Below are 26,663 nucleotides of genomic sequence, written 5' to 3' on the forward strand. Positions count from 1 at the left end.
ACAGTGACAATGATCAACCATAATACAAGAAACTAACAGACAATAAAGTTTATGACAAGATTCACATTTCTTTCATTCCTTGTCATGTGGTCAGGGACAAGTTACTCTGAGATGTTTCTATCATAAAGAATATCAAGTGTATGTGTATTGTTTTTATGAGGTGGTAATTTTATTTTGAAGGAGCGAGGCTAAACAAACGGAGCGCTTCCGGTTTGGTTTGTTGTTGTCTCATCCTGTTTCCGGTGTGGATCCTGCCGCAGCCGTGTCTGGTTCCAACATCAAAAATGACCAAACTGCAGCTGCTGAACGCCTACCTGACGGAGCGGCTGACGGCGGTGGTGAAGGAGATACTGGAGGTGGTGGAGGACACGGTGACCGAGTACCGTGAAGAGACCGCCAGAACCAAGCGAGAGAACGAGAGCCTGCGGAGGCAGCTGCGGGACATCCTGCTGCTGGAGGCCGAGACAGAGTGGCTGAGTAAGGGCCAAGCTAGCACGCTAGCTCCTTGAAGGAGCTTCGTTCCAAACTGTCCTGAAAATCCGTCTGCTTAAAGTCGCACTTTATATTTTAACGTAGAATTTCCATCAACTCGCTGATTTAAAGTGTTTATATGTTGTTAAGGATCCCTGTTTACGTTCGGTGAACACCGTTTGGTGCCATTGTAACGCAGTGGTGACTTTTTAATCATTTTAGCTGCTTCCTCTTTATCGCGTCAAGCGGGTGTCATCTGATGCAGTCAACAGATTTGTCATTTGACAGCAAGATGTGCTCGTTGTTGCTCAGCGAGACATAAGCCGAATGTACTGTTACAGTCTGTTAACAGGGTTTTCTTAATGAGACCAACTTTGTGAGGTAAAGGTTTGCATAATACAACCGAACGATAAAATGGGTGGTGTGATGAGTAGAATTAAATAGTGTGGGGGAAGTATCTTTGAGGAACTGACAGTTCGGTCATGTGCCTCGAAGGGAAATGACATCTATTTACGTTGTTGACACAAAAACGAGCTCACGTGTTTAAAATCAATATGATAGCTGCAGCCTGACATCTCTGCAAAGCAGCAGACAGTTGTATTCACTGTTGTGTAGACCGCTTATTTATTATCCGTTTCAGGGTCCACCCGGTCCAGTCTCGGTGTTGCAGCCCCGGAGCAACTGCCCAACGATCCGGAGCAGAGGCCTCACTCAGAAGAGGCAGACTCCACCCTGAACCAGCCCAGGCAGCCACCAGCTAAGGCAGCCAAGCCAACACATGAGCAGGTGGTGACTGTGCAGCTGCTGTCAGTGCAGAGGGAGACCCCGCTGGTGCCCGTTCACTTGCCCGTGGACAAGAAGCCTGCAGAGTCCTCCTGGGAACCGGTTCTCAAGGTCGACCCTGCACAGGAGACGTTTGTGAAAGCTTCATCTCTTCCCTCTAATTCCTCCCTGAATTCTGTCTCTGTCCCCAAAATCCATGTTGAAGTTCCAGCACTCAGGGAGGAGCCCCAGGCCCCGGCTCCTGCACGGATCAAAACTGAACCTGAGGAGTACAAAGTGAGTGAGTCAGAACCTCACACAGACTCTCAGGCAGTCACCGCGCACACTCATGGCACTGCAGAGTTCAGAAGCAGGGTGGATGCAGACAGACAGGAAGGTCAGCAAAACAGAAAGTCCTCTCAGGAGAAGCTGCCTGCTACTGACAGCGCAGTCGCTGCTTTCATCCCTGAGCTTGTCCACCGCTGTCCCCGCTGCGGCGAGGCATTCAGCCATGCCGCCAGCCTTCGCCTCCACTTGGAGCAGAAGAGGAAGACCTACGCTTGTGACTGGTGCTGCAAGTCTTTTGCACAGTCAGCTGACCTTCGGCGCCATCTGCGCACGCACACAGGGGAGCGGCCCCACCGCTGCACCTTCTGCTCCAAGAGCTTCAGCCAGAGAGGGAACCTGAGGCGACACCTGCGCATCCACACAGGCGAGCGGCCGTACAGCTGCCCGTTCTGCTGCCGCACCTTCAGCGATGGTGACACCATGAAGAAACACAAACGCACACATTCAGGAGAGAAGCCATACCGCTGCGCCCAGTGCTCCAAGACTTTCAGCAGTGCCAGTGGTCTACAGATACATGTAAAGAAAGACAGGTGCTTTGTGGCTAACGTCTGATTGCTCGCTTCAGGAGAGGATTGCACATTGCAGCTTGAAACTCCCATATGAAAGGGAGCTTTACACAAAATACAGGCAAAAACTGGTTGTTGGTCTGCATCCTCCAGGCTTTTAGTGGTGAGTTTTCTAAAAAGCTTTATGGTGTGAACAAAAAAAGAACTATCTGTGGAAACAGTGTTGGTCATAAAACATGCAGATACATCTTAAAAAACCACCATCCATGCAGAATAGAGGACTTAACATGCAACATCAACATACAAGAGCCAACGACAGATGTAGGTGTGACTGCACTGAGAACAGCTTCAGTTCTCACTTTGACTATCACTCAGCACCATCACAGATAAGTCAGCTATACACAGTTTCTCTAGCATTAAACAGGTCTGTCTAACATGATGGGGGAAAATGGATAAAGCACTGAGGAATGTCAGCTGAAAGCTTGGAATCTTCTACAATTATCTGCAATTCAAGCTACAGTAAAAGTAAAACCAGATGTTTGGGGGTGTGACAGAATGTGTCATTTAGTTAATAATTGAACTGCAAAATATGAATATAATATAAATTGGGATAATTCAGATTTTAAATATGGTTAACAAATCAGCTGATAGTGTTGGAAATAATTGAGGTGGTCTCCTCAGAGTCTGCACTCAGCAGACAGTGTGCAAGCAGTCTGTTAACAGAACCTTCAAGATGACACATGATGGCGTGCAAGAGAAATTTTGTGTTTACAGCTGCTGGGGGATAAAAACAGCATCTTGAATTCCTGCTGAGTCTCCTGCTGAGCAACTTTGTGCACTTTGATTTTGTCCTGGCAGGACATGAATGAGTTTATAGGCAGCTATCATCATGGCTTTTATATTTATTTATATTTATTTCCCAGACTCCACCTGCTGTCTTGCAGATGTGGACAAAAGACAGAAGTGTGGAGGACACGGCGCACATCCTTCTGCACTTGTTTGTTTTTTTCCCCTCCCAACAGTATGTTTCTCTGCAGCTGCTCACAAATTCAGGTGGAAATATATCTGTGTATTATTATTAGTAGTAGAAGTAGTTGTTCCTAAAATAATGCCACACTGAGCTGCCAAGGTTATCATCAGGGTCATCTTCACCTTCATGTGAGGCTGTGTTTCTATAAACATCAATAATTCATCCCAGTGAAAAAGTGAGAAATATTCTGAAAAGGACAAAAAAAGAACCTGCAGCAGGAAGATGGTTTTCACCACTGCATTTACTTATCATAACATTCATTACCCCATGAACTGACGTAAATATAGTGAGATGCTAAAAGCTTCAGGTAAACAACACCATCAGTCATCTTTCTTGATGAAGAGGCAGCTCAGTGACATCAAACACTTGGAGCTATTTTAGACTGTGAGGTGAAGACAGAGCGGAACAATTATGAAAGATATCTGAAATCAATGCTGAGTCAGTGACGTTAAATCATTACAGAATGCTGCAGATGTAAAAACTGTTCACGTTCCCTTTTAAAATCAGTGTTGGGATGACTCTGCTCTCCTGGAGATATTTGGAGATGAGGACCGTTCACAGTGCAGACCTACACAGCAGATCAGCCAGGACAAGTGTCACTGTGACGGAGGGCAGGTTGTTGCCGCTCAACATCAGTATTTTGTATCAATGTGTGTGTGTGTGTTTTTTTATTTAAAACAAATAAATGTTCAGTGAGACTGTTGTGCCTCTGAGACACTGATCACATTCTGTTGTTGGATCATGACATCTTACAGCAACATCTGATCATAAACTGGGTTTAATTAAAAACAAATATCTGGATTATTATACTATTCAACATGAATCACAGTCTATACAGACTGACAGAAAAAGCTTTTTGGAGTATTACTGATGCTTTAACATAGCATGTGAATATTTTATTTTATACCACTCTTTATCTCAAGATAGGCTGCAATCAACAGTCATCAAGTAACTAAGCAAGTGTCAGATAAATGTAAACCGCATAAGAACAAACAGAATTGTAGTTAAGTACCACATGTGAAAGTAACACATTACACCTGTGTGTTTGGTCTCTTACCTGTTTCTCACAGTTTGAACTTTTGTTTAGTTCCAACCTCTAAAAACACCTCTGAGCACATCCCTGCACAATGCAGCCACACTGGTGTTTTCATTCGTAGCCTAATGAGAGCTCCCATGCTGCGTTCAAGTCCTGCTGGATATCTGCATGCAAGCCTTACATTACCTGTCAGTTGGACTTGGAAGCTTCCCCACTGATGATTTTGATTTAGCCATATATAGAAGACAAACTTCCATTTATACAATACTAATAATAATAATATTAATTGTTCTTTGTGTGGAACTACTGTGTTCTGCCTGCAGGGGGCGGCACAGCACCACTGTGAGGTCAAAAAATCCATGCTGGCTCTTCAGTCTGCACTGCATTCCAAATTTATTGTTGCATCGTACATAAAACACCTGATAGAAATGTAAGAACGACTGTAAAGCACGAGATCAGTGTAAACAACGGTCCAACAATATTGTATAGAAAGCCACATTCATACATTCAGTCGTGCATAAAAGATGAACAATAACACTGTAAACAGAAGAATCTTCACCAGGAGCCGTACCTGAATGTTTCATCATGTCCACATTTCAACACTTGAAATAGAAAACAGGCAGGGGGGGAGTATAGAGATATAAAGAAGTATATCAACATATTGCATCATGCAACAACAAGGAAGAACCACTTGTATTGAAATATCATCATCAGTCAACAGGATGCACTTTTGTTTTTTCACAGTCTCACTTAGGAGTGCAATAGAAACGTGATCTGTGTGTTGTAAAGCGTGGCAGATACCAGAAAAAAAGATCAGAACTCACATGTTAGAACCAAGAATGATGGAACCTCATACATGGGGGCAACGTTATATTTTCTATAGCATCCGCCTCCAAAGAGACATGGAGCTCTCTCATGGTTCCTGCAGTAAAAATACCATTCATTATTCTCAAGTAACATGGCTGAATTTATTTAATACTGACCAATTTGGAGCAACATATCAACATATTCAATGAAGAGCCTGGTGAAAATGCCTAAGAACAAATTTGTGCACACAAGTTTTCACTCCCAGGGTGCACTCTGGCAATGAACCAGTATAATCCAACCACGTTCCAAATGCTGCCACGCAAGACAATGAAGTTATGTAAGATAAGATCACAATTCACCTTTAAATTTGACATTGAATTTAGCCACCATGCCACAGTTCCAAGCTAACTGTGAGTCAGCTAGTGAAAAAGAATGGGATTTTTACAGTTTAATTGTAAACCATGGAGCAACAGGAGGAGCAGCAACAGAGAAACACACACGTGTGAGATTCCCTCACTGTTAGCACCTTGAAAGACCAGCTGACCAACAACTGTCCAACAAATAAAAAACAAAAAAAACTCAATTGAATGAGGTCATTAGAGACAGCAACAAACTATGTGGCTCCCCTCATTTGTATGTCAATTTCATATTGTTGTTTACTTGAATACAGTGTGTGTCAGATATGTCTATAGGAGGAGCTGAGATGACTGAATGCTGCAGATTTCTGAGACTACAGAACTAAATATTTGATCAAATATTGAAAGAGGGTTACATTTGGATTTAGTTTATGATCATGTTTATGCAAACTGTATTTTTTTCTGTGCTTGTTTAACTCAGAGGCCTATGTGAGCAGCAGTCATGTAAACAAATCTCACTGCTGGACTCTATAACCAGCAAAGGAAGCTACAGCCTACAACGGAGCAAATGGATTTAGGAAAGTAAAGTGTTCCATCCAATGACTACCGAACTTCCATTTTTTTAAATGTAATTGGCTGTTACCTCCATCTGTGTTCCTGCCATGATATTAACAAAAGAGGAAAAGGTCTTAAATGATAATAACTAAAGGAAACTGAAATAACATTCAGTGAGACTAGAACTCCGTGTTCTGTCAGTTTTCTCCCAAACTAAATGAAAAGGTTTTATAGAGAAGTCAGATAAGAGTGAACAAACTCCAGAAACTACATTATGAGGGCTGGAAAGCAGCAACATTCGATGTTAAAAGATTCAGGTGTGTGTGTTTTTGACAGCTGCACGGGGCACCACACTCTATTGTGAAGGTAGAAGCTGTGGTTTGTGACAGGGTGGAAGATGTCTACTGTAGTCGACTAGCTTATTTGCTTATGTTTGCGTAGGCAGAGCACATTTTACTAACAGATAGCTCATCAAAGAGCTGAAGTGTTCATGCACATTTCTTACATTCAGAATTATGCATACATGTAAATCTTGTATAACATGCTCTGACAGTACTGCACCCATGGCCAAGCTAAACCACATATGAGCTGAACTGCAAAGATGATCTCTGTTTACATAAACAGAAGAACAACAGCAGACAGGAAAGTAAAAATGATGTATTCCTCTCTTTCTGAGTGAAGGTGTGTGATTCACTGGCCAAATCTGTGTGCTGAAATAAACATGCAGGTTATTACACATCTCCAAAATGTCTTAAAAAAAGAGAGACAGTTCCATTCCTCATGAATCCTGTTCATTGGTCTGTATGTGTGTCTGTTGAGTGCAGATGTGATGCTGAAAGTGTTGACCGACCCCCTGATAACTTACTGATTAGTAATGAAGGCACACCACCATGCTACTCCAGCTCCACCCTGCTCTCCAACCTGCCCGGTGGCTCTTATTATAAACGACCTGTCCTCTCAATGACTGCAGATTCCTGCGGTGAAGTTGCTTGCGTCCGTCTCATAAAGTAGGGGGGGGGTTAGTCGTGGCTGAGGGTTCGCGGCAGCTCATTGGACAGGATGTGCCACCGCTCCACCCTGCGGCCCTTGTTCTTCAGGCAGTCCATCCAGTGACGGAGGGCGTCACCCTGGGAGTGGCAGCTCAGACAGACACCGCCTAAACAGGAAGTACAGAAAAGAGAGCTGGGGGTTATTAATGTGGACACATCACAGCCAGCAGGATTAATTACAGTGTGGACACTATAGAATCATCCACTTAATGCACCTATGAGACTTCTAGCAACCTAGAGTGCTGCGGACTGAAGCCAGTGTGTGGAAGCGCCAAAGCTGCACTTCCTCGTACAGCCAGCATAATAATAGAAACATAATAATAGAAACAGTTTAATTGTGGGTAGAAAACGAGTCATACAGCTGGTAAGTGTGATAAATACACAGTACTAATCTTCACAAACATACTCAAGCTTTTGCCGAACAGCTTTGCCAACACTAAAGAGAAGCATGTGCTAGATTCATTAATATTTACAGCATCTTATTCACAGCTGAACCAGAGGATGATCCTGTTTATAACTTTCTACACCAACACCTTCTTACACACTCCAGCCAACCATGGAACAGATTTTTCAGAGTACCTTCCATAAAGACAGCAGCTTCAGGAGGAAGGTGTTCGTGGACCACTGGGCTTTCAATTTATGAGAAAGAGGAAGAGGAAGAGGGCTCAGAGTCTCACCTATGAAGTCGTTGGAGCGTCCCAGGTCGTAGTCCCACACCGTCACCTCCAGGGTCTTGTTGGTCAGCTCCGACAGGGAGATCTCATAGAAGAATTCCTGCGGCGAACACAGAGAGGACACATACAGACAAACACATTCATGACTGAGTGAAGCTGTGCGAGAGAAAAATCTGATCTGATGTGACTGCTTGCTTGTTTAAAATCTCTAATTGAATGCAGAGGAAGCCTTTTCTTTCCCCTGAGAGAAAAACAAGTGGCGGTGGATTTTCCTGCAGACCAGGGGGAAACCATTGAGGCAGCCATACTATTTTGGAGCCAGATGAGGCCAGATGATTTAAATGAGACAATAACTGTAGAGTTGAAGCGAGCCAGTATGAGCTCATTAACGCCACTGCTCAGTGAAGGTGGAGGTGAGGCGGAGCTCGGACCCGCTGTGACTGGCCCAGGGGCGCAGGTGGGGGTTCTTACCTCGTTAAATTCAGGGTTGAGGGTCTTTCTCATCACGGCTGTTTTGTGCTTGGATTTCTTCTGTATGTCGGGCTTCAGGTATCTGACAGGAAAAGACAGAAAGGGATGTGAGTTTGCTCCGCTGCACAGAGCTGGTACATGCAGGAAACCTGCACTTTTTATCTTAATAGTGATCAATCCACTAAAAATGTCAGCCCAGAAAACCTCAAGAAAACTGTGATGAAACTGGCTTTCAGCTTTAGATATCAGTTAGCGGCACATTAGAAACCACACGAAGCAGCAGACACATCTCAATAACTGCATGTGTAGGATGGTGGAACAGTGACACACAGTGACGGTGGAGACAGTGGCAGTAATTGGTTCTGACCCGTCATTTTAAGGATGACATGAGGACTTAATAAAATCGAGGTGCGGCCTGGGACAACATGACAGCACAGGCTAATACAAAGAGAAAAGAAGACTGGGGCCGCATGCCATTTCAGGCCGATGGCACCCCGTTATCTTTCTGCAGACACTGACTGTGTGAGCATCTGGGAAGCGGTGTAGGAAATGAACAAGCCCCGAGCTGCCTGTAAGAATATTAAACTTGTTAATTTTCTCTGAATTGACTAAGCCTGACTCTGACTGTTGAGCCGCCGTCTAACAGCTGAGGCCGCTGACTGCCCATCCACCTACTGCTGCTCCCATCAGTGTGGTTATTGAGAAGCCTGCAGCCACATGTTTCTGACCACTTTTTAAAGCCATATGAAGGAAGGAATCCCCTTGTCTGGTCATTGACATCAGAGGGTCCATAATATATATTACAACATGGACATTATTACATGTCTCACTGACTTTAATGAAGGCGTCCAATAATAGTTTTTCTATACATTTATTGGTTTGAAACTAAAATAAGCTTTATAGATGTGGACTAGCTCCAACATCAGCATCATTGGTGAAGTTTCAATGTGCACGATTATATTCCCATCCTCACATATGCAGAACTGTACATGCAGCAGGAGGTGTCACAGTAACCTATACTATGTAAACTAAGGCATTACAGTATTGCCTCCTGAAGTCACATGACTGTGTTTATACAGGAAGTGATCAGGTGGATGACACTGCCTGATCTGCTTTTGTCTGGAGTGATGTTAACCTCCTCTAAACTGATAAACTGGCTGAATGTGAGGCTGATATTCTGGGTGCAGCAGTCGTTTGTAAAACTGGTAAATCTCTGTGTGTTTACTTAACCCTTCCGCTGCCTGTAGACTCCATGTTCGTGCTCACAGTCAGTTTGTATTCTGACACAGTGCAGGGAACGACAGGAAACAATAGCAAAAAAAAAGAAGCCTTAAATCCTCGAGATACTGCTCAAACTGTTTTATTTCTTTCACTGATTATCTTTCCTGCCAGGAAACAGATGGTTCTTTAAAAACAAAACAAAAAACACAATAACTGCATCATGATGAGGAGAGTTAATAAGATGGCAGAACTCCAGTGTTTAATTGTCTTGTTGATGTGTAAGTGTGAGATTTAGTCAGTATCCTCGGTTGTTTCTGCACCAGGATGTTTCTGACCAACAAACCGGTCACAGTTAGTCTGCATTCAGCCAATGAGGATTACTTGATGAAGCCATTATCCTGGTAAGAGGCCAAAATGCAGAGCCAATTTATTAATTTTACAAAACTCAACAAGTTTATTAGCTTAAAAACACTTTAAGCATGATGTGTTGGTGCCAAATTGGAAAAGAACCGAAATATTCTCCCATTGTTGAGAAATAACTTTTAGTTTATTCTGACAAACAGCATTGAGTTGGATGTTGTAAAGCAGCCCAGTTACTGTAATTCTATTAAATATGCATCTGTTTGTTTTTTCAAGTGTTGACATGACATGACATATATGATGTTTTAACATAGTGAGAACATGTATAATCTCATGAAGCCTCTGTCAGACTGTAAATTCTTACATTTTGACGTAGGGGTCGGAGAACCCATTGACGTCCATGGCTGCCAGGTGGGCACAGCGTTTCACGCCCACACAGAGTCCTCCGCTGCGACGGCCTTCGCCACCTCCTCCTTCTGCGTCTTTTTCCTCCGAACTGAGAGGAGGCAGAAACTGCAGGGACAGAAGGAGACGACCTCTCTCCTCCAGACTGTGCAGCTGCTCGTTCTCCCACTGCGGACAAGATTAGATCAGTCACATCAGTCTAGTCAGATTATTTTAAACAGATCCTTTTAGTTTGATTGATCGGATTAGTGCAGTTGTATTACCATCAATTCATTTATTTGCATTAGTGTGATGGAAACAGGGTGATTGGTTGGTTGGTCAGGCAGTTAAGTTTTGTTTACTGTATCCAGGTGACTTTGATCAGATTAGAGTAGTCTGATTTATTTCAATAGAGTATCAGTTTAGTTGAGCCTGAAACAGATTAGATCAAAAGAAACAGTGTGGCACCTTGATCAGTGGGGTCACAAAATATCAGATTATACGAGTCTTATCTCTGTGTTAGATTAGTGTGTTCAGATTTCTTGGATTGTTTGGTCTTATTATGATTAGTTTAGTCTGATTAACTAGGTCGCCTTAATTACACTGGATTGTGTTATAAATCAGCAGATTATTTTTAGGTGAATTAAGTTTGTCAGATGTGTCAGAAGCTTGATCATAATCCTAAATTGTCCTAAAACAGAAGAGAAAAGCAAATCAACCATTAGAACCTTTGGTCTAGTTATATGGTAACAAGATAATGAGCAGCAGAGGATCAATGGATTCAACGTTTCAAATATATCTAGTGTTTAATATCTGGTGTCTGCCTCTGGTGTTCCAGCTGCCTCGTTGCTTTTGCTTCGGGCACTTCTAACTGACAGCATTCCAGCCTTTCAGACCGGCTCCCACAGGTGACCCCTGTGAACTTCAAACCCTCTTCCAGCAGATTGTCCACAGAGAAATCACACTGATAACATGTTCTGCCCTTTCTGGATATTTTGGTAAAGCAAGCCCCAGTTTGTCTCCCGTAGATATTTCTATAGGAGGAACTAAAATAAAAATTACCATTCGAGAAAATTTCACCACAGTTTTATCTGGTCATTGCAAGCCTTACAATACAGAGCCTCTAAAACAGCTTTAGGAGTCTGACAGCAGGTGCAGGTTGAGAGGCTCAGCTACGATTGGATAATACATCATGTCTGCTTTTAGCTTTATCTAAAAACAGACCTGCAGTTTGTGGGAGTCAAATCCTGTTGAGTTCACACTTAATCCCATTTTCTTCGGCAAACCAAACTTCTTTTTTTTCATTCCATCCACAGAAAATTCCCACAGAGAAGAGATCATGTGACCACAAAGACGAAAACAGAAGGTCAGGAAGACATCCGCACCTCCACCGCTGCTCATTAAAACTCATCTCACTGCATGTGTTCGATTTGATCTCTCTGATCACTGCACAGCAGAGGGTGAGAAGATCGATAGTTTAATCCTCCGTGTTTGTCCCACCCACCACCCCCTTCTCCTGGGGTGAGGTTTCCTGTCTTTATTAGAGGTTCACCCTACCAGTGCTCATTATAGGCAGTCAGTGTGAGCTCACAGTTTCACCTGTATCCACGCTGACCTTTCACTGCGCCTCAGAAAAGAAAATACTTTGTTCTGATCTTTTAGAATGTGAGACAAAGGGTAAAAATCATTTGTATTAAATGCTTCCTACAATTTCAGTTGATATTCAGCTCCAGTCAGCCCGCTTCCCACCATCCGCCACCAAAACTGCAGCTAAGAAAAGCAACCAAAGGTCAGGAAATAAGCAGATCGATGGCTTTTAGCGGGAGTCAGCACAGCTTGGCAGGATTTCTTTTCCGCCCACTTCCAATTGGTGGGAGCCACACTTTCTAGATGAACCCTGCGCTGAATTAGCTCTGCAGCATTTACAAAGGTAGCCGCTCAGCTCAGGCTGAAATGAGGATCTGCTACAATCCACACTTCAATGGCACGTCCTTCTGCCAGAAGAAATGTCATCAGGCTGTGGGTTCATGTTCCAAGTGAGCGGTTGACAGACAGCCAGCTCACAGCTTTAGCATCAGAGAGTGAAACCAAGTCGAAGCTGCAGAGGTTCATCCAGAACCTTCTGATGGCCGGGCTTCCTACAGAAAGCTTTGATTAAAAATCTGCTATTTCATGTTTTGCAGGAAATTGAAAACTGACAGCAGCAAAGGAAGGGTTGAGATTGCTCTATGCTTTTACAGGTTTATCTTAAAATAACATTTCTAATATAAAAAAATGAAAAAAAAAATGAAAATATAACAAAAGAAAATAGGCTGGAAATATTCAAATGTGTCCCACTGTGTTTGATTGACATGAAAAAGAGGGGCGAGTCTCTTCTGTGTTTCATTTATCTTGTTGCTGTTCTTGTTTTTTGTACTGATCTCATTATACACAACAGAGCTGGCCTTAAATTGGCTTAAATACATTGTGATGTGTAATAAATATTGCTGTGCTTGGTCTGAGGCTGCTAATTAGACACATTCTGTGCTGCTACCAATTAGTTTAATTATTTTTTTTATTTATCTTTTAGGAAAGCAGACATTTCTAATCAGTCAAACTACTTTATTTCCAGTGTGTGAGCAGTGATACGTGAAAGGGACAGAGCTGATGTAATCCCCACAGAAACACTGAGCTGCTGTTTGTTTTCAGGTGTGCGTTGCTGGCTTGACTCAGATCAGCCTGCACACACATACAAAAGACTGAAGGTGAGCCATTAGGTAAAGCTCCTGTTTGTCACTGTGCAGAGGTCAATTGGCTGAAAACAATAACAACTGCCTCCTGTGCCTCCGTCTTTGTTAGGACACCTGTATTTCTGGTGGTGAAGGCAGCCAGCTAATGAGCTCGCTCCGGCTCAGCTCTGCCTGCGTCACAGACGCCACATGAATGTAAAGTCAACTTTGAAAGAAGACAAATGCTGATGACAACATGGTAGGTGGCTGCTTTTGTGCACCTGTTAAAAGCACAAGAACATCCACACTAATATGTTGCATTTACAACCAGGGTCCAAACTACTCAGGCAGTTCTAGGAAAAAAAAGATGATCCAGTTTTAGTTTGAAAGCTGTGGTCCGGATGGGGAGAAAAACACATTTTATTCAGCTCTGACTAAGCAGTGCCTATTTTATCATAGATAATGGATGTGTTATCTGTGTTAACTTTGCATTATATCAGGTGACTCCTGCCTACGTGCAAAGCTTATGTGAACAATTTATATCAATATACCCTCTAACAGCCATCATCCTTCACTCAAATGAAGACTGTAAGTGTTCCTTCACAATCTTTCTCCTTATTAGCCTTATTAGATATAATCATATAAAGTGAGTTGAATCTCTGCTGATTCAGTGTGTCTGAGGTCTGGCACTGGGGCAGCCATTTGTTTTACAGCAATAACTCTCTGAAGTCATGCTCTATGTGACACATGGTGCCTTTATAAGGTTCAGGTCATCCACTAGCCCAGAATAAACCCACACACGGTCTTCATCCCTGTGGATGTGTCGAGGTGTGGTCCGGTAACAGGAAGTGACAGACTAATAACAGGAAATCTCGTCTCGTCCTGAGGGTTGGTGAGATGAATGTGAGGGCGTCCTGTCACAGGGGAGGTTTTCTAACCTGACACTCGAAGACTCCCAGAAGTCTTTAAGAGGTCCAGGAGTCGTCTAGAAAAATGAGAAGTAGTTTCATCTCATGACAGTTTAATTCACTGGAAATGATCCCAGTTAGAGAGCGTATAATGAGGACTAATTCAGATAATAGGTTTCACTCCACTCTGCCACCATTATGTGCCCACATGGAGAGGACTGATGACAAGAAGCTTCAGTGAGGCTACAAATGAATGTCTGAAAATAGACACAAATACTACCTCCACACAGAGTCCAGCCTGAAGCTTATTTCTCACTCATAACAGCGACACAGAACTCGCTGAAATTGATTCTGATTCCAGACAAATAAAAGATTTTTAGTGTCTTCATCATCTTCTGGAATGCTCCTCCTCCTCAAGACCACAGCAGATGAAGGCCAGTGAGTTCTTGTGTGGTCTTCAGTTCTGACTTCTCCTGTGCCTCATCTTTATGATCATCAGCAGTCAGAGAAATGGCTTCATTTGCAGAGCTGCTGTTATTATAATCTGTCGATATTAAAAGAAGCCACTGCACTGACCTGAGCCTGACACACGATGCTGCTCAGCCTCCAGCATTATGAATATTTTATGATTCAATTCACCTGCAAATCCGAGACCTTTTAAACATCCACTGTTCATGTGTCAGAACGTGGTGGTCACATTTAACCTCTTCACTTGCAGACTCTTCTTCCCTGTTGTTTTTACTGAATCCATGCTTAAAGCATCATCGCCGCCTGTCAGTCTGACCTCAGGGAAGCCTGTTGAAGAAAACACTTCAACGTGCTTGAAATCCTCCAGGCAGGTTTATTAAGGTGTTGGACTGGGCTGTAATGTGGTTCTGTGAAGAGGTTATGCAGCAATGATGGTTGTGAAATTCGGCCTAATAATACTGGCCACTGGAGTCAGTTCCCTTAGACCTCCATGTTTACAGCAGAAATATGTTTACAGCCTTGTATTCAAATGGTTCTGGTCTGTGTAGATGAGAAAACTTATGTAACACATCCATATTTGAGTAGACGGACTTAAGCTGAAATATTCAAATCGTTCTTGCAGGTTTTTTTTTTTGCCTGACTGCATCTTCTTCAGAAGGATTTTCACCAGCTTGCAGAGTAAAGTTTGAAGGAAGCTTCTCTACGTGACCTGACTTTTTATTTAGCCTTAACTGTGAGCGCAGCGAGGGAGCAGACTTCCTGCTTGAAATGCTCACTGATCGACAGACTACTGAGGACACAAGAAAGTGTCATGTCTTCCCCTGAAGTCCATCTCCTCTTCTTTGTAGGGTGGAAGTCCTCTCCGTGACTAAGTGTCACCTTCTTCCTCCAGCTGTCACTCACTCTTTATCCAGATGTGTCTTTTGTCTAGTTTTATGCTCTCCTGCCTGCTGTCACTTTGACACAGTGAGAAAGTCCGACCTTGTCCAAGCGCTCTGGTTCAGTCTTTCACACTCACAGGCAAGAAAATGGCCACGATGTGCAGCTTCACCTCTATTATTACTATTTTTTTAAGTCTTCTAGTTTCCAGGTTCTAATTATTAGACATTATTATTTTGGTTATTTTGCATTGCAGATTTAGGAAAATAGTTTTTTTGAAATAGGGAATGTTTTCTACATAACAGAAGGGCCTGTTTATTCATGCACATAAATATGCTCCAATAATTAGCTCCAAGAAATTAACTAATGATGATCTGTTATTTAAAGTGTCTTCTGTATTTAAAGCATTTGTCCTCATGCATGTTTCATTTTTAGTTTTTGTTGTCATTTTTGACTCCAAGAAGCTCTTTAATTGTGCATAATTTTCAGAATAAATAGCAATAATGCTTCAGTGTTTCAGAGACAAAAAACAGAAGTAGCCATCTCATTTATGACAGGAAGACAATGAGCTGACTTGTCCCTGACTTTGGACCACATCTGGATTACAGAGGCTGTGACTCCTGTGTCCGGATTACCACGGCCCCTCACTGAATTGTTTCACCTTCACGGTAAAATCACATCACCTTCCACTGTGCCTGGGAAAAATCTAATTAGTAACCTGCTCTGGGTGTTCCTTCTGATTGAGAGTCTGCTGCCTCACAGCAACAACCCCTGAGTTAGATGACAACAGCAAGCTGTAGACACACGTTAGACTGTAGCAGACAAACTAATGACCTCCACTTGTGTAAGGTTGGCTGTTAAATTCTGAGGATGTCAGACGGTGAGGGATGTCTGAAGGATCGGGTTATGAGAGAGAGAATAAAACGATCATCATTTAAAATGAAGTGAGAACATGCTGCATTATTTCTTGAGATATTCTAAGTGGCTGGGATTTAGATTTGGGTCGCAGTAGCAGTCACTTGGTGAGAATTATGCTGCAGGCTGGTCTCTGCTTTCCAAACCCTTTAAATCAGTCTTTGGATGAAAACTGAAGCTGCTGCTTTAGATTAACAACCAAAGATGTCACCTCATTGCTCTTACGTGATCCACTTCTGTGTGGAACATTACCTCCTACCTCTAACATGGCGCAGTCCTTGTTTTGTACACGGAGATGCAAATGTATCCGTGTAAGATAAGCATAATAATTGGAGCTTTAAGACACAAGCTTAGCTTCCTTAGCTTATTCAGAGGGGTCACATGGTTGGAGCTGTTGGAACAATACAGGGCTGTTGTGCCCACCATGATTTTACAGAGTCTCATTTACAGTTTTGATGAAACCTGGTGATGGAGACAAAGAGACATTTTGTTTCGGATCCAAAGAGCTTGAGGTTGTGTTTATCCTCACTTGTGGAGCTGGATGTTTTTGTCAGTGGAAAATTTCAGAACAGCCTGGGGCTTAAGGGGTTCATTTCCATTTTCCCCACATTTTGTTCCAATAGAGACCTCGAGCAGTCTCCAATCTGTTTCTAGTTTTCAAAGAATTGTTGATTAAGACACACAAATATTAACTAGTGAGAATTAGTGAAGCAGTGACACTGATGAGCTGTAGCCAGTCACCTGCTTAATGTTTCACCTAGTGTTTTTAACCCAGCAAAGTGCTGTTTATTTTTAGCATTTGGTTTAAATTACAGACACCGTTGATTGTGTTATAAGGTCCTGGTTATACATTTGTTTTTGTCTAATGAATCGTTATCACTGCAGCCCTGTATTTCACTGGGATGTTAAATCTGATCTGACCCTGCTTGTCTCTGGTGCTTAGATTTAATATTTTAAAGAAATCATCATCAAATAAAAAGCTTCTTTAGTGAAAGATTAAACTGGCTCATATCTCTCTGAGTATTTGATGATGCCGAATCACATTAAGAGCCACTTGTCTTATTATTTTGTGTCCTCTTGTCATCAAATGTCTCACTAAAACTGCTCTCATCCTCCGTCTTTAGCTCCTTCACATGCAGATTCTGTTTCCATTTGCTCTTCAAATTCTAATTAATGAAGGCAAAGCTCTTTGGCTGAAATTCAGATGAAGGAACAAATTACTGAATCAGTGCTTTCAAGTATTTCCTGACTGGATGTATCATAAATATATATAGAACAAAAACAAACAAAACGAGGTTAATTAAAACATGAATTCCTCCATCCCCTTGGTACACAGTCCTCTCTGACTCATATCTCAGAGGCTTGTACAGGCTCCATACATTGAGGAAGTAGATTCCTTGTGTTTATTCATTCATAAGGGTCACACAGTAGAGACTTATTCACCATGACAACCATCCTTGTTAAGAGAGGAACAATTTAATTTTCAGCTCTCTTATGATGGATTTGATGCAAATCTTACACACTGTTTAAAATATTATACAGACCTATTTCAGGCAGGCAGCACTAGTAAGAAGGAGATGTAACTAACATTAACAATGAGGCGTAAGTAATGACAAGAAGTCATTAGTAGTGAGGTGTGACTCTTTGTCTATCGCATGTCATTATGTAAATGTCATGTGAATTGTATGATGTTGTCCCATAAGGCTGACTTACTGTTGCCAGTTACTGTCATCATGTTTTACCACAAGCACAGATTAATTAGAAACATTCTTCATTGGCCCAACGCCTTCCAATCATAAGAAGATAAGTTGGGGATGGCACTTGCACTGTGGCATAACCTGACACCCTAACCCTTTTTTTACAAGGCAAAGCTTCAGTTAAAGATCACCTTAAAACACTCAAACTCAAAACATTTTACAAAGAATGCCATTCTCTTCATGCAACATGTTTCCATCCCCATCAATATTATGCCATGAACTCATGTTCCATTCTCAAAGACTGAAAAATCATTTTCCTGGTGAGGATGGGCTGCCACTTGTTTGAAATGATGAAAATGGACGTTTAAATTTTAAAGTTATTGAAGGTTTTCATCATGTTTCATAAGATTCCACACACATTTCAGCTAACAGAAATGCTATGAATTATGAAGAAGAATGGGAATTTCTTTCAGATATACACAGACTTTAACAAAACAGTGAACTCATTAAGTTCCACACACAGGGCCTTACAGTGCAGAGCGTGGTTTTAAAAATTAATGTCACTTCAAGGCCAAATGTCTGTCCTCACAGTGAATCTGTTATATTTTCTATTAGACTGGTTAATCCCTTATTTACATTTTATTAACTCTGCCAGTTTATGTCATCTGTGGAAACAGCAGTCAGTAAACTAGTGCTTCAGCTTTAGGCTATTTTCAAACCTCAGTCCCCAGCCTCATGAATCTGCAATGAACATCAATGGGAGCATCGCCTCACAGTTTGCGACTGTCATGAGGTTCAGTTTCTATGAACCGTTCAGTGCTTGTTCTGCACCTGCAGACATAAAAGATGAAAGACAGATGGATCTTTACCTCTCTTAAGTAGCAGGAGATTCCTCGAAGGGCTTCACCCATGGCGGTGGGAGAGGGGAGCTGAAGGACAAACACAGTGAGACAGAAGAAACAGTGAGGATTCTTTTTTTCTGGAGAAAAAACAGTAGTTGTGTGTTTCTCTGTTTTCAGAGTGCATCATGTGCCTGAAAATACTGAAAACTATACCTGTCATGTTTTTTAACACCTAAAGTTATTTTAGTTGTGCACAATACAGCCTATTGTGTGTGGGGAAAATAATAATACAATTATTTCCTTACTTTTTCCTGCATTACTTAATAATGTGGTGAATGAACACAGCCTATTACTGTAATCCTGAGATTATAGTAGTAGAAACAGTCATCATATAAGTGTATATATTTATGTCAAAATGACTCCAGACAGTGATTGTGCACATCCTCACGTGCACAGTAGTAACATTTGTGTGTTACCGGTGGCGGATGCTCCAGGCAGGTGTGGAAATGCTTTGTCTGGTTGGGTTTCACACGTTTCAGTGGTACCCGGGATTCCCCAATTAACTCATTATGAGTCAGCTTGTCCTCGTCGCACACAGTCAACCTGAACACAGAGACGGCAACAGTGTCAGGGCAAAGGAGGAGAGGAGAGAAAACAAGAGCAAAAGGGAAGAGCTACCTACATAGCTCTGGATCCATTTAGCACTAAAGACTTGTACACTTAACCTTTTCTAACTGGATGTTTGACTGTAAGACAATCTAAAGCAGGAGATAATGAGGATGGTTCCTCCTCTGGGATTCCCACCAGTGACTCAGGTTTCTCCTCACACTTGGATATAACGCCTTTGTCAGCAGCAGCAGCAGGTGGTGCAGAGGAAACCCTCCTCCTCTTCCTCCTCTTGCTGCTGCAGACGAGCTCTCGACAGCTCTGGAAAAGGTCATCGGAGTGATCGAGATCAAACTGAAGCTGCCACTTATAAAGTAAAATGTCACACTCTGTTCAGGACTTGATCACAGAGTGTCCCTCCCGCAGCCATGCAACCAACGCAGAGCTACACAGGATATCAATAAATATGGTTCACCTGTCAATGAGTGTTTTTTTTTATAGTGAGGAGTGAGCAGGTTTGTGTCACCCCTACATTTCTCGATCTTCACTAGTAATGACACACTGCAATCATTCACAGATGTCACAGGCAATTCTGGTCAAACTAAAGACTTTCAGATCTTCCATCAGGTTATGGAAGCTGCGGCTTTAAAAATATTAAGGAAATGCTGTTCTGCATTTTCGCATGACACCAAGGTGCTGCAGGATCATGTTACTGTGTCAATAGCTTAAAACAGATGTCTTCATATCAACAGTGAAAACACAGCACCATCATGAGGTCAAACTGAAATAATCCAGGCCATTGCCAATAAAATCTTATCTCTACTAACTTTTTAGAAAAAAAAAAAGATGTTTCCTTTAACCTGTTCTAATTTTTGAATAACTTTTTATATTTTCTTTTCCTGTCATGCAAACTGACAAAAACTTGTCCTCCCCCTGATGTCGACCAGAACAGACAGCTTGAACCGAGACAAAACAGCAGAGGCTGTTAAAAATACATCATTCTCACAGCACAGAAAGAAAAGCCCATTTCTGCTTTCAATAAACCACATCAGATCAAAGGGCAAGCGGCTTCATTCTGTTTGAAAAGGAAGTGCAGAGCCAATAACAGTGAAGTGCCTTGCCAAAGACAGAGGTATTAAAACAGCATCAGTGCAGCCAGGAGCTTCAGATTAAAGCAAACAGCATTTTAAATGTGGAGGTAAACAATGTGGAAACACCGGCAGAGAAAGGTGAGACCAAACAGCCTGAGCCGAGAATGTCACCAAACTCTGTTCTCAATATACTGTATGTATATACTTATGATAGAGACATTCACAGAAAAGGGTATTCATAAGAAGCAGAGTGTGGGTGTGTTTGTGTGCCTGACCTCTCTTTTTCTATCATTTATGTAATGAATCATAAGATTTGCAAACTTTGAAAGGTAAAATATCTTGTGGAGCTGCAAACTAGAAAATTTGACGCCTCCTCCTGTGCCAATTTAACCTCCAACACTCAAAAACAAGTGTTCAAACAGCAGGGCAAGGACCAGATGAGGACACACTCAGAAAGTCTGTACATTTATAGATGCTGAGGACTTTTTTTTGACATTTTCAGGAACAGTCAGGTCCACACACACACACACACATCCTTTGGGAATATATACCAACATGTCTCATTCTGAGATGTGAGATATCAAAGCCCCAGAGGATCCTGAAACCTGTTGCCATGAAGGTCTGACAGAGCAGTGCACGACATCACAAGGTGAGTCTGTCTCCTACGTTTACAATATGCACCTCTAATTATGTTTACTGAACATGTTTTGACAGGAGTCATAGTTGCTGCCTGGATTACAATTACGCCCAGGACATGTGATCTATATTCCGTAAAACCATGACAGGCAGGTGATGTGTGCAGATTTTCCCCTTACTTCCCCCCTATTGCGTTTGTCACAAAACATTAAGAAGACTAACAGGCAGTGAATAAATGCAAATCAATTCAGGCTGCACTGTGACGCCTCTGTCTGTTCAAACTACTTTAAACCTGAGTGTTTGATCCTGAAAAGTTTCAGAGTGATGCATCCCACAAGAGGTTATTGATTCAAGAGGACACACAGCAGTTGTGTGTCTGCAGAGAAATGGTGCAACATAGACGCACAAACACTTTTTTAAAACATTCTCCAGTTCTCTTAGAGGTTCGTTTCACAGTCACACACTGGCTTTGCTGCATGTGTAGTTGAGATTAAATGTTTGCTCCTGAGCTCGGTACTTAAAGGCCTTCCACTCTGTTATTTCACACTTCTTTTGATTATGGGTATGTTTCTCTGTTTGGCCCCCTCTGCGCCTTCAATGCTAGAAACAATCATTCATCATTACAGGGTGGAACATGCACGATCCTCCAATAAATCTTCCTGTCTACATTATGCAGAAACACACACACTAGACTTTGTGGGAAAAAGGAACATGTTTCTCCACATGACTCCTCTGATTATGGTGCCTGTTTGTAGTGGATGAATACAAGTGTGAGTGAACAGCAGAGAAAATGTGAGAACCTCCCTTTGCCACATGAATCCTGCCCTTAAATTCAGCATGAGCTCGATGTTTCTCACACAGCAGGTTACTGCTCTGACAGCTAAATTAATGAAAGATGACAACTGAGCTTCATGTCTGAATGTCAAGATGTCCCTGCAGTTGATTAATGGCTGTAAGTATAATCACTCTGAAATGAGATCCAATAAAAGCGACCATGAATTATTCCCAGTGTGCCACAAGCACACACACACACACACACACTTGAGATGTGCCTAACATCGACAGTTTAAAGCTTCCGTGCACATTCGCTCAAAATCCCATTGGGTATTCTCTAGATCCTCCAGTAAAGACCCCACGCTAAAAAGCACCACCAGGGCTAAGGCCACAAACACTGAAGACCCTACAGTTATTAGAGCTCAGCTAAAGTGTGAAACAGCTGCCACAGCTCTTATTGATAACCTAACACAGGAGTAATAAGTGTAGCAGCCACAGATTTGTTCCAAACAGTCTTAGCACAAAGTAATAATGACAGAATTATTATAGAAAAGTCATAGGCCAGTGGCTGGTTGGAGGAGTGGATTTCCTCTTTCTCTCTCGCTCGCTCACAAACTCACACACTCACAGGTTAAATACAGTATGACACATACCTGAGTGTCTTCCTGTGCATATCTTCTTCTGTGATCCCGACATAAGTGAGCGTCTCATTCCACACTGGATTCAGAGAATTACGGATCGTCTTTGTTTTCAGCTTATTGGCCTGAAAGACAGACAGACAGACAGACATATTGATAATTATTAATTGTCTTCTGGTATTTTTCTGTCTCTGCAGCTTCGTTCAGAAAATGCATTATGTGTTTTAATCCTTTTGGTATTTCTCTGTTCTTTTTAAACCTGTAATAAAGCTGAGCCTGATGTGATGTGATGTGGAGACTAGCTTCAGAATCTTTAGACGTTTTTACTGAATTTTCTAAAGAAAGGGCTTCAACACTTGAACACGTGAAGACATAGACACAACGAGAAAAAGAAAAAAAAAAAAAAAGAAAAAGAGAAAAAGTGTGACAGACAGAAAACATGTCACAGACACTCATTCTCCTTACAGGAAATTGGTCTAAAGTAGACCACAATAATTAATACACTCCAGTATACAGGACAGGAGCCATGTCTGACCTTCATGTCGCAGAGCATTTACAGCTGCATGATGGTTTTAAATAAATGACTTAAAGCCCAGATTAGAATGCGGTGGCCTTGTAAGTCTATACAGTACTATATGCCAAAGATGAAAGACTTTCTGTGTATTATCTGATTTAAACATGCATTTAGAAACATTTATTCATCTCAAACCTCACTGCCATGACACCTACATCAGCTGATTATTTGCCTACTAAACGGATTTGTTTATTTATAAAACTGCTGATAGGTGCAGTCTCCTATTCAAATCATTCTAAACCGCCACTTTTCACTTTTCAGAAGCTGATGCTATCAGAACCACAATCAATCCGTTGCGAGTCTTTATTTTCTGAACAGCAGCTGTGTGAAGGTTGGATCCCATTTCATGGCTTTCAAACGGCTTCTAAAACCCCCGAAATCAGCTGAGCCCAAACTGCACCGCTACACTGACACTATATGTGTGTGTGTGTATATATGTGGACACATTTATTCATCCAGCACCTTTCAAACACAAAAAAACACAATAAAACCACTTAAGAATTAACATTTCAAACGTCCTGTTTATATTTCAACATGATAACATCAATCCCATATACATTCAAAAACATATTCTCTATATAAACAACCCCAAACTCTAAGGACAAAATGAACTTCTAGCTCTGGATAGATCAAACTTTACAAACAATTCATTGTGTCCATCAGCAGGTCAGAGGGAGACAGTGACACTCCTGCTTCAAATCAGAAAATGAATGACGGCTTTTATTACAATGGAATCAGTGACCTGACCAGTAACACTTTTTAACCAGCCTGGGCACATTATTTCTGCTGTACTGAACAGTGTTTCAACGGAATGTTACAATTCAAAGAAATTGTCAATAGCTGATAATATTGAGTTTCACAGTGTGGGGTTGCGGCTCACCTTACAGGCTCCAGGCAGCAGGTGCAGTTTGACATACGGGTCGGCTAAACCGTTGAAGTCCATCGGCTTCAGACCCTGCAGACACAACACAACAGCAGCAGGTCAGGCTACTCACAAATTATATATGCTATTATTTATGTTATTTTAAATGTTTTAAGTGTTATGACCATTAGGTCATGAGTCTAGTTCAGATGAGAGTTAGTGCAGAAGTTTGGTCTCCCCGTTACACACCAGTGTACTTATTTTACTTAACGATGGAAACCCTTTTTGTTCTGAACATGAACCTTAACATGAGTCTCCTGACCATCTAGTTCAGTGTGTTTTCCCCCCACCACAAGCTCCTTACTCTTATTCCATGTCTGTAGATCAGTGGTCCCCAACCACCGGGCCGGGGACCGGTACCGGTCCGTGGGTCATTTGGTACCGGGCCGCACAGAACGACTGAGCAAAAATATATTATTCATTATCTGAGTCTGAAAGCTGTTTCATTTATAAATCGATCAGATTCATCCGCCTGTGCCTTTAAGCACCTGCCCAGACGCTTGTCTCGGTCACAGGATACGGCACCCCAAAATCCCACAAGCTAGCAAAAATGAATAAAAAACAAACGTCTTTGGAGAGCTTTTTCGGAAAGGGGAAAAGGCCTAACGAGGAGACAGAAGAAGAGGAGCCTACCCCTTCAAAGAAAAAGAAACCTGCATTTAAAAGACTATATCAGGAGTCCTATTTAAAATACGGATTTATTGCAACAGGTGATTCTCACACACCAAGTCCGCTCTGAGTGATATGTGGCGACAGACTCGCAAATGAGGCAACGAAGCCTTCAAAACTGCTTTGGCACTTAAGACCAAGCACCCTGCATTAAAAGACAAGCCATGGAGTTTTTTGAAAGAAGAAAATGTGAACAACGGCCAAAACAAAATTACGGAGTGGACTGGACATAAGAAACACGCTTCGGGTGTCATTGTCTCCCATTATCCCCAGATGGGACCGCCTCATTGCTGAGAAAGCTCAAAGGCTCCCACTAATTAAGCATAAGAGTAAGTTGTGTTTGTATGAACTTTGTTTTTATTTTATATATTTTTTTCTGTGCCGGTCCGTAAAAATATTGTTTTACATGATACCGGTCCGTGGTGCAAAAAAGGTTGGGGACCGCTGCTGTAGATGATCCCTTCTTGCTAGCTTGTAGAATATGTCACCACAGATAAAGAATTTACAGTCCAGGACAGGGTGATAGTCAGCGCAGTATGAGCTTGTAACACATTCATTTTTATGAAATTATTTATAGGCAGCCACTGGAAATGCTACCGATTCTAATTTGTGATTCCTGGCAGTCTCACATCTTCACAGATTTGATCATTATCCATCTCTTCTGCCTTCAGGACTCTAATAGACACAGCAGGACAAATGATTTTTTTTCTACATGGGTGGACTGGGTGGAACACTTGATTTGAATTCCTTGACCTCATCAGCAGGAACAGATCATCATGAGAAATTGCTCCTAAATTTCTTTCAACAGCTTTGACATTTGCAGTGACAGCAGCCGGATAGATTTTTTTTCTGCACATAACATTCTTAATGAGACTGCAAGAGGATAGAGATGGTGACCTTCTAGACATGCCTGAAGTAAAAGTCAGCTGTTGCTTATTCCTTTGAAGTGTCAATGAGCATCAGCCCATCCTCAACAGGAAAACGTAACATGAGGTCAATATTTATGTCCCTGAAAACAAGAGATGCATATCTGCATCTACATATGCAGAGGAGCACTTTTTTTTTTTTACAACAAATCCATCCAGGAGTGAAAACAAAACAGCTTGCAACGTTAGGGGGACTCGAACCAGGGACACCTGAATTAAAGCCCACCGTGTTGTATTTACCACAACCTCCATCCTACTCCATGCAATATCATATGTCAGGGAATACATCCATATTTTCTGTTACCACAAACAGAACCATGTGTCATATCTGGAGGATGTGTGGGTCAGCTTTTCAGTGTGTGTTTGATCTCCATGCGTCGTTGAAGAAAAATCTTATTGCAGATTTGTTGGAGAAGGTAAAACTCAACCAATCAAAGGTGTGCTTACATATTGGTAACCATGGCTAACAAAATGAAGTTGGTGCTTTCTAAAAATGCTTATTTTTTCTATTATTTATCTGAGTGAAAAACAGTCACAAAAGAATTCAACTTCCTGTAAGTAAAAGACCTTCAGAATAAAGTATCAAATGCAGGCTAAAAATCTGAATAAAGAAAAGAACTGATCCACCTGCTCAGGTGTGAAATGATGCCAGGAGGGAAATCATCATTCGACATCCAAGTGCTCAAATTAAGGAAACACCAGAGGAAACGACAAATACAAAGCTCAGTGACAGCTGGTGCTCACATTATCTCCCATCCCCAGATAATGAAGCAATTTCAGTGTGCTGTTATTAGTGTGTTTTTCTCTTTTTGCTTCTCTTTGTGAGATACTGTTGCACTATTTATGTCATGTTGCAACTGCATCAAGTGCAAAAAGGAAATCCAGCTCCATGAGAGAGACACACAAGCGTCTCATTCACCTCATATATTTGTGTCAGGATGATCTTCGAATGAGTCAAGCGCAGAGAAATATTAAAGGCTTTAAAAATATCACAGGCTGTACTTCAAGTGGCACGTGCCGTTCTTTGGATCATTAATACTTTAAGAACCGAAATCCTTCACACAAACTGGGAGATGTTCTCCCATTGAAACCATAAAATTGCACATTCATTCAAAAACATACTTTCTTTTGTGTGTGCATTTTGTCTTCTTTCCTAATCCTCACTGTGCCCGGGGGCTTAAATAAACACACTCTGGGATAGCCTGTCCGTCATGACTAACAGCACGGGGAGGAGAAGAAATGTACAAAGACACAACGTTTGTGTCATAATTCTGAGCAAAGTGTCATGCAGGAGCCCAATTTAACCGTCAGAAATGATAAGTGAAGCACAAGTCGAGGCTGTAAAGAGACGACAAACTGCAGCTCTGTAAATCTACAGGA

The 26,663-nt window shown here is 41.8% G+C and overlaps 2 protein-coding genes across 2 annotated transcripts in view; one reads left to right on the forward strand and one right to left on the reverse strand.

The window, feature by feature from the left end:
* Positions 1-235: 235 nt before the first annotated feature.
* On the forward strand, positions 236-3,815 carry LOC114440080 (zinc finger protein 771-like). The gene is made up of 2 exons (XM_028412353.1): positions 236-477; positions 1,112-3,815. Exons 1-2 carry the CDS (start codon positions 285-287, stop codon positions 2,131-2,133), a joined length of 1,215 nt encoding a protein of 404 aa, XP_028268154.1. The 5' UTR covers positions 236-284; the 3' UTR covers positions 2,134-3,815.
* Positions 3,816-6,888: 3,073 nt separating this feature from the next.
* Positions 6,889-26,663, reverse strand: part of LOC114440072 (double C2-like domain-containing protein alpha) — a 33,756-nt gene continuing 13,981 nt past the window's right edge. The window contains exons 4-11 of the mRNA XM_028412347.1: positions 23,647-23,721; positions 22,208-22,317; positions 18,924-19,050; positions 18,475-18,534; positions 10,011-10,219; positions 8,066-8,147; positions 7,598-7,694; positions 6,889-7,027 (exon numbers count right to left, since the gene is read on the reverse strand). Coding sequence (XP_028268148.1) covers positions 6,891-7,027; positions 7,598-7,694; positions 8,066-8,147; positions 10,011-10,219; positions 18,475-18,534; positions 18,924-19,050; positions 22,208-22,317; positions 23,647-23,721 — 897 coding nt within the window. The 3' untranslated portion in view covers positions 6,889-6,890. The remainder of the gene's footprint in view (positions 7,028-7,597; positions 7,695-8,065; positions 8,148-10,010; positions 10,220-18,474; positions 18,535-18,923; positions 19,051-22,207; positions 22,318-23,646; positions 23,722-26,663) is intronic.

Source organism: Parambassis ranga, chromosome 8 (genome assembly GCF_900634625.1).
Source record: "Parambassis ranga chromosome 8, fParRan2.1, whole genome shotgun sequence".
Lineage (NCBI taxonomy): Eukaryota > Metazoa > Chordata > Actinopteri > Ambassidae > Parambassis > Parambassis ranga.